This window comes from Saccostrea echinata, unplaced genomic scaffold (assembly GCF_033153115.1).
Source record: "Saccostrea echinata isolate AGI-Se365-2 ecotype Australia unplaced genomic scaffold, CSIRO_AGI_Sech_v1 ptg000002l, whole genome shotgun sequence".
Lineage (NCBI taxonomy): Eukaryota > Metazoa > Mollusca > Bivalvia > Ostreida > Ostreidae > Saccostrea > Saccostrea echinata.
Window position 1 is genome coordinate 18,630,733 of NW_026889751.1, and position 8,074 is coordinate 18,638,806.

General features: G+C 31.7%; 2 protein-coding genes across 2 annotated transcripts; both read left to right on the forward strand.

The window, feature by feature from the left end:
• Positions 1–1,038: 1,038 nt before the first annotated feature.
• LOC133173849 (uncharacterized) lies at positions 1,039–1,547 on the forward strand. The gene has a single exon (XM_061308926.1). It carries the CDS (start codon positions 1,039–1,041, stop codon positions 1,543–1,545), a length of 507 nt encoding a protein of 168 aa, XP_061164910.1. The 3' UTR covers positions 1,546–1,547.
• A 4,113-nt stretch (positions 1,548–5,660) lies between these two features.
• On the forward strand, positions 5,661–7,214 carry LOC133173839 (uncharacterized). The gene is made up of 5 exons (XM_061308915.1): positions 5,661–5,800; positions 5,903–5,991; positions 6,252–6,354; positions 6,459–6,562; positions 7,006–7,214. The coding sequence occupies exons 1-5, from the start codon at positions 5,671–5,673 to the stop codon at positions 7,165–7,167; spliced, it is 588 nt and encodes a 195-aa protein (XP_061164899.1). The 5' UTR covers positions 5,661–5,670; the 3' UTR covers positions 7,168–7,214.
• Positions 7,215–8,074: the final 860 nt, after the last annotated feature.

Below are 8,074 nucleotides of genomic sequence, written 5' to 3' on the forward strand. Positions count from 1 at the left end.
ACAATTTGTGCATACTCAGTGATTTTTGTTAATTAGACTTACAAGGAAAAAGGAAATGATGTCACAGAGATTGGGCATATATCAGCTCAGGGGCGCAGTTTGTAGAGGTTTAACATGATGAGCAAATTTCACAATTATGAGATGAAGTTTAACAATACTTTCTTCCTTCATGCTACGAGTTTCCAAAATCTAATATTCAATTATCATGCATTTTAAGGAGGTTGGATCCTGTTATCAAAAGTATTGAGAATTTTTTATCAAGTATATTTTTGAAATCTATACATATAGCTTAATTAAAAATCAAAACCAAAAGTGGGGGTCAATGCGCTTCCTTTGGCACTACGGAGCATTTAATATGACCTTTTTGCACTGTAATTACGTCTAACACATAAATCAAAGTTTCAAAGTTTTTCCTCTAATATTTTTTTATCCAAATAAATTATGGGAACAAACACAGTCTTTCTTCATCTTGAATAGTATCTTTAAAATTTCTGACAACAAAAAAAAGTTTCAAATTACTTCGCATAGTCAATTATTCGACCTTTTTGCACTCAAAAATGTCATTTTTCTGGCATTAAAAATTTAACAAGCAACATCAATTATGATAATATTAATCGAATGTATGTATTAAATGCGAGTATTTTCATGTGTGAAACATCTTCAGTGTACAAAATGTGTTCTTAGATCCACGTCTGCTGGCTGTGAGAAAAACATTTACTAGCCAATGGTTTAATGGGATAGGGTCACGTGGTCAGCGGTGCGGATCAGAGCTTAGAGCAGTTGTATTTTGATATCCGCACGCTGACCACTGTGAAGGGCTAACTGAAGTGGACGCTTAAGAACTTGGAAGTTTGTGCTTCGTAAGTTAATTATTTTGGTAAAGTTTTACTATAATTATTTATTTTTTTAGTCAGCTATTAGCGATAGTTGTAGCATTGCTGGGGAAGTTTGATTCGAGGATGGATTTAATGTTTGCATTATTGGACATTCTTACATCCGTAGATTGGAGGAATTGTGTTTGTGACAAGGGATTAAAAAATGAAATTGGATGACAGTTTTATCGTGAATTTTCGGGGCAAAGGAGGACTTCGTTTGCGACACATAGGTATATCGCATTGGCTGAGCGCTCGAAGGGAACTTTTTCATTTCATCTCGCCGCCCGATGTAATTTTCCTCCAGATCGGAGAAAATGGCATTAGTGATTGGACTTGTTGTGAGAAGCTAGCGGGGGACCTCATATCTGTGGCAGCATATCTGCGGGATGGCGCTGGTGTAAAGGTGGTTATAATCGGCCAATTAATTCGGCGATTGCCTTTTGCAGCCTGTCGAGGTTTTAATGATTCTGTAGTGGGGACGAATGCACAGCTGGAGTCCATGACCAAGTGTTTGTCTGGGATACATTTCTGGCGCCACAGGGGATTCTGGAGATACTTGACTTTCTTGGGTCCGGATGGTGTACATCTGTGCTGCACCCCCACGCACGACCAGCCCATGCGGAAGTTTCTAAGAAGTATTAGGAATGCAGTTATTCAAATGACTAAATGATTGAGGCCAGTATAAGATCTGATAATTATGTGGTGTATTATATTTCGCAGTAGGTTGTTTATGACATACCCAATGCTTTGTTTATAGCATATAGATAATGAATTCCGGTAATCTAGATAGTTCATTTACTTACCCTAGTATGATATTGCTATTCATAACAACCTTTTTTCGATCAATTAAAGTCCTATTATTGCAGGCACGTTTATTTTGCATGTTTCTAGGAATACGGGTGTAGGGTTTGTACCCTATCACTTAATATGTTAAGCAAAATCCGGTCATTCATAACTATGTAGTAAACAATATGGTTAAATTATGCTCATAATGACAATAAATTTCGTCTTATGTAGCTTGTGAGCTTCTGAGCTTGTGAGTCTGATCCCCTGTTTGTATGTAAAATGATTTACAGTGACATCGTCATTTGAATAAATGACATTATTCATCTCTATGAATGTGTTCTAGTCAATTTTAAATATACTTAGCAAAAACCAGCTGCGGTGAGCCTAATGAGCATTAGAAAACATAAAACATCAATTATGATAATAATTGAATTTATGTATTAAATGCGAGTATTTTTATGTGTGTAACATCTTCAGTGTACAAAATGTGTTCTTAGATACACGTCTGCTGGCTGTGAGACAAACATTTACTAGCCAGTGGTTTAATTGGATAGGGTCACGTGATCAGCGGTGCGGATCAGAGCTTAGAGCAGTTGTATTTTGATATCCGCACGTTGAACACTGTGTATACGAAGCACGTGTAATTTGAAGGCCAGCCATCACCCCCTGCGAGCCTACCTCTTTAGTTAATATTAATGTATCACATGAAATTTTTCTTGGCCAATTTTTTTTGTATGTGCCATCTTTTTGCTATATTTTTCTTAAAAGGTTTGATTTTCTTGTTTTCTATGTACTTTTTTCTATTCATTATTGGGGGATCAGACAATTTCATATTTTGCGTAATTTAAATTCAGAGCTTGTGAATCTGATCCCCTGTTTGTATGTAAAATGATTTACAGTGACATCGTCATTTGAATAAATGACATTATTCATCTCTATGAATATGTTCTAGTCAATTTTAAATATACTCAGCAAAAACCAGCTGCGGTGAGCCTTATGAGCATTAGAAAACATAAAATAAAATCATTTGAAAGTAATGTCATTTTTCTGAATTTAAGCAGAATTGTTAAAATTATCTTGTATATTAAGAAAAGAAAATTAAAAGTGGGGTTCTGTAATGTTAATTTTTAGATATAACTAATATAAAATAGTGTTAATTGTTAGCATGAAGTGGGCTATTTTTTCCCAAGACTTTCACAATATATTTGCTATATTTGTCCAATATGATGATAGAATCAATGACGGTAAATTTCATATATTATTTAGGACCAGCATAAAACATTTCACTGCACAAAATAACCCCATGTGCAGGCTAAATGTAAAAAAAAAGGAATCTAAACTTAACAATACTGTTAATATTTTGAAAGAGAAAAAATTCATTATTTTCTTCTAAAACAAAACCTTCTGCAATGAAATATAGTTCCTCATGGAATTTAATCATGAGTTTTTAATTGAATATAGTTTAATTAGCATTGTAGAATCCAAATTTATCGTAAGAACTAAAAACTTATGCAGATAATTTAAATACAGACCAAGACAAAAATCTGCTCAAAAGCTGCGGAACGAACCTCGTTAAGCAATATTTCACTCACCGAAGGGTTTTATAAATATAAAAATTTTAAAGTATTTTTCAATCTTATCAATTCGACTCTAAAAGAAATTCAGCAGGAAAATGTCTACATTTTTCCAGGGTTGACTGGTAGTATTATAATGTCAGTATATTGCCAATAAGTTTTGCTTAGGATGGTGCATGTATACCTAAAAGATTTTATACATTAAAAATAGTTTCATTTGGCGTAAAAATATCCTAAAATGAACCGAAACATACATGTATTGTAAAAAAAAAAAAATATCATACTTTTAATATTATGCAAAACATTCTACTTCTTGTGTCGTAAGTACACACAGAATGATTGAGTATAGAGATTGCGTTGGTTACAGTGCCTTACTATATGCAAATCGTCTATGCAAACATGTACTATAAAGCACAACAAGACTGCGCATGAAACGTGACCACCTGTGTAAGGTCGTCTTGTGGTTACTGAAAGTTGGCACCTTCGTTAAATATGATTGTGCACAAATGACAATTGTGCTTTTATAGGCTGTCACCTCCTTTCCCTCTATCAAATAAATGTGTGAAAATTTCAGGGCTTTTTTTTTTATTCTTTTTTATTTTGTTGGATATTTTTTTAAGTAAAATTCAAATTTGTTTAAAATATTGGGACCAATTCTTTTAATTATGATATTTTCAATGACAATAAATTTGAGATACATTTATAAATCAGATAAACTTGTGCTGTGGTTTGGATATTACAGATTTTACTGAAGATTTGTTTTCGCTACATTTATTTAAATATCTAAGAATATGAGGGGTTTAAATAATGTCTTCAATAATTTAATTCATGTTAAATTATTTCATTGCTTTTGCGAACTAAGAGGGAAAAAGCAATTTGTTAGAACATCAAACATGTCTGTAGACATTTGGAAATTTATAATGGTTTGTTTTTTAGGAATTGCGTAAGGAAATAATTTATGAGTATTGTGGGCGGAAAATAATTCCCAGAACAAATTCTTATTAATTATTTGCTTTGTAAACAAATAGAAAAAATCAATTTCATATTTTTTTTTTGTTTTCAAGCGCTTCAAGTATGAAGCAAATGGTGATAAATGGATATTTCACCATCCCTAACATAAAAAAAAGTTGCTTTTCATCTATTTTATTAGTTTAACATATGTGCATAATTTAGCTAGATATTTTCATAAATATTTTAAAATTATATAAGCAATGGTTCCTTAAATTTTCGGAAAATATCTTAAATTTATTTACCTTACCTTACCCCAATTGCTCTATTAAACGTTCAAATAATATTTTTAATCATTCTACATAGATACAAGGGTTGTAAGAAAAGTTCGCGTATTTTGAGCAGGCTATTTGCATGAAACCTCATATTCTGCAGATTGAAGCTACATGTATATGTATTTTCCAATACATACATATCTGGTGTTTTCCGATAATTTTTTTAAAATTATATGGCTATATCATTTAGATTAAACATGCTTCACGAAACATGTCATTTTTTTGTTAGTTTACATTACATAGACATTTTTTTTTTCAAAATTAAGAATTGCACTGTTATAGCGCATAAAGATAAATGATATTGCACCTATCGCTACGATATTCATAAAACGTCTTTTGGCAAAATTTTGAATGAAATTGGAGGGGTTATGACTGTTTTGTCGCTAATTATATATGACCAATGCGTAAAAATAAAGTTAAGAATGGCAAAGTCATTGAACGTCTTGGAGCACCGAGCTATTAAAAAAATTATATCTGCAGACAGGTAAATGCCCGAAAGAGTCGAAAATGGTTTTAGATGATACACATATCTGGGACCAATGTCCGAATGGTAGTAGCTTTGTTAGAATGGAAAGATTACCATTTTTGATGATCAAAGTACACAGCAAATTTACCGTAAATCAATGTGTCCGCGAACTTTTCTAACAACCCTCGTATATTACAAAAGTTTCAAATTTATATGAATCTATGAACTGGTTCACAAGTAATGCACAACTAACAATACTAGTTGAATAAAAAATATCTATATAAAAAATCACATATGGTAAATTTCCATTTCCATTACAGGAATAATTGTCAAATATATTTAATAAATCTCAAAGTATGCATTCAGACTCTGTTGCTTCTATGTTTTTCTTATTTTGTTTCCGTTTTAATGTATTCTGAAAGGAAATAAAGACACTGCAAACCAACCACAGAGAAGTATACATTGATTTACTAAAGATGTTAACTCCCCTCTGCACTAAGTTCACCACTCTATTGACGATTACATAACCATGTTAAACGCGCACCTGTCGAATTTAAAATTGATTGGTGTCTGGAATTTTAATTATACATAAACGGTGACCCCCTTGCTTGAAACATGACAGTCATTTCTTATTACTTAACACACGCCTATGTATATATAAACAAAGTGAAACGCAGAACCACAAAATGATTAAACCATTGCTAAAAATGATCCTTCTTAATGTAATATTGATGTTATGTTTCCAAATCAAGGAAATTTTCAGTTGTCAACCGAGAGTATCTCACAGGCAACAGCTATATTGCAGTTCCAATTATGGTACGTTTAAGTGTTATAAGAATACTGGACAATAGAAGTGGTTGATTTAGTTTCATGAAAAAGAACAGTCAAAGAAATTGATTTACTGTTGTTTTTTCTTAGTTTTCCAGGTTCAAGCGGAAGGGGTTGACAATAAGGGTGATGATTTGTTTGAGCGTAATTACAGAGTGTCAGTTATAGATTCTTACAAGGTAGAAAAAAATGTGATTTTTTATACACTGCTACTACAATAACTTAATTAAATTGGTATAAAAATCTGAAACAGAATTACCTTCGAAAATATTGTTTTGTATTCACATGTTTTAGAGATGTATCTAAATATGATTATCATTGTCTAAGTTTATTTATGAAAATTAATCATACCATTTTCGTCTTCACAAGCACTCAAGTGGGACTGAGAAAGCATACAATCAATCGTCAAAAGTCTTTATGTCTTCTTTATATCTGCTAGGGAAGAATAGGTACAGATTTCAATGGAACCATCACTGGAAATGGATATTTTATGTCATGTGGTCCACAAATTTTGGATAAAGGTTTTAAATATTTAATTTATGGTAAGTTTTTTTCTTTTGTATCGGGACCAAAATGCATATAATGCGCATGTTTTAATTGAAAGTGTTCAGTGGGGATAGTTTTATTTATTTTGATTTAATTTCAGCCTACAATCTTCACGGAAGCATACGAATTAGAGAATTTTACAACATGACGGATATTAAAAAGACAGATATAGATTTATTCAGGAAATATGACTGCTTTTGTCAGGTAGTATAAATTTTGATATGTATGTATTTTAATGAACATTTCCAAATCCTATCACATGTTTTCAAAATAATATTATTTAAAAAAAAATAGATACATGAATCTCAACTGTGAAATTATTATTCTACTTTGTTTTTGCTTTCCTTTCAAGATTTTTTTCTTGTCCAGGGAAATGTTAAGGTTATTCCAAAACATGAAGATTTTTATATTCTTCTTTATATTATATTTTGAGTGCTTTATATCTAACTGATACATTGATATTTCTTTTCAGTTTAGAGTTTTGTTGTTATATAAAATGTTCCATTTTAAATACAATGTAGTTCTATTAACTTTTTCGAGATTGTGTCAAAAGAATTAAACTGGAAAACCTTATGATAATCAAAATCCAATTCTCTATCAAAGTAACTGAACTCTAATTCTGGGATGCTTTTTTCTTTCTTTATCAGATTGTAACGAAAAAGAATGGTGTAATATTACGCAATCTTCGACAGGGTAACACATGTTCCTCTCCTATACCGAGTGGGACTACATGCTCCTACAGAAAAAGTTACTGCCGGAGAAACAAACAGGGGGCGTGTGAATGGGCGTTACATAGTCAATGTGGGTAGTGAAACATATGTAACACATGTACATATATTAAAGACCACCGTTATTGTTTTATTTTCATTTTTTTGAATAAATAAATGGCTATAAATTATTGCAATCTATATTAGTTCTGTCCAGAAAAACGCAAACTTTTTAAATATTTCATAAATTACATAACCGAAACTATTAATTTTTAAACATTGTTGGGAAATATTGTTTTTGCAATTTTACACTACATGTATATTATAAATTTGTAATGTCATATGCATGTGGAAATAGCATTTAAAGGGTGTTAGATATCGGCGTTCGGCGCACCGCAATTTGTTTTCTCCTTTTAAAAACCGTATTCGTCTATAGAAACAGTATGTAGATATTTTCTTTTGATGACAAGAATTTGATAAATATATGCTGCGTCAACGTTTTTCTATCTCGGAGTATAGTATTGCGGCAAAACCGTAAATATTGTCAAGAAGTTGATGATTCTTATAATCTTATCTGTAACCTCTTTCTATTTTGACGTTTACATGTATTACATAAACAACATTGCTTTAATTAAGGTCTTCCGTTTCCAACGGAAGACCTTCTACTGATTGTGATGATTAAGATTATTCTTATTATTCTTTTTTTTTTCCTAGACGCCAACTTTGACGCTTCATATCTTCCTCATTTTTAAACAGATTTTGTTCAAATTTTCAGAGCTTTTAGACTTTACAAAACACTGTCAGAATACCGTAATACAATTCGGAAATTACCTTCTGTTCACGAGTTATTCCCCTTTGATTGAATTTTGTATGCCTCCGATTTCCAGACAAAGGCTCAGAAATGGTTATAATAGGAGCACAAAACCCTTTGAAATTGAAAAGAGGAAGCATTGAAGTTGTGCACATCGTTTTTGTTTTTGATTTTTGCATTAAAAATGGCGCTAGAGAG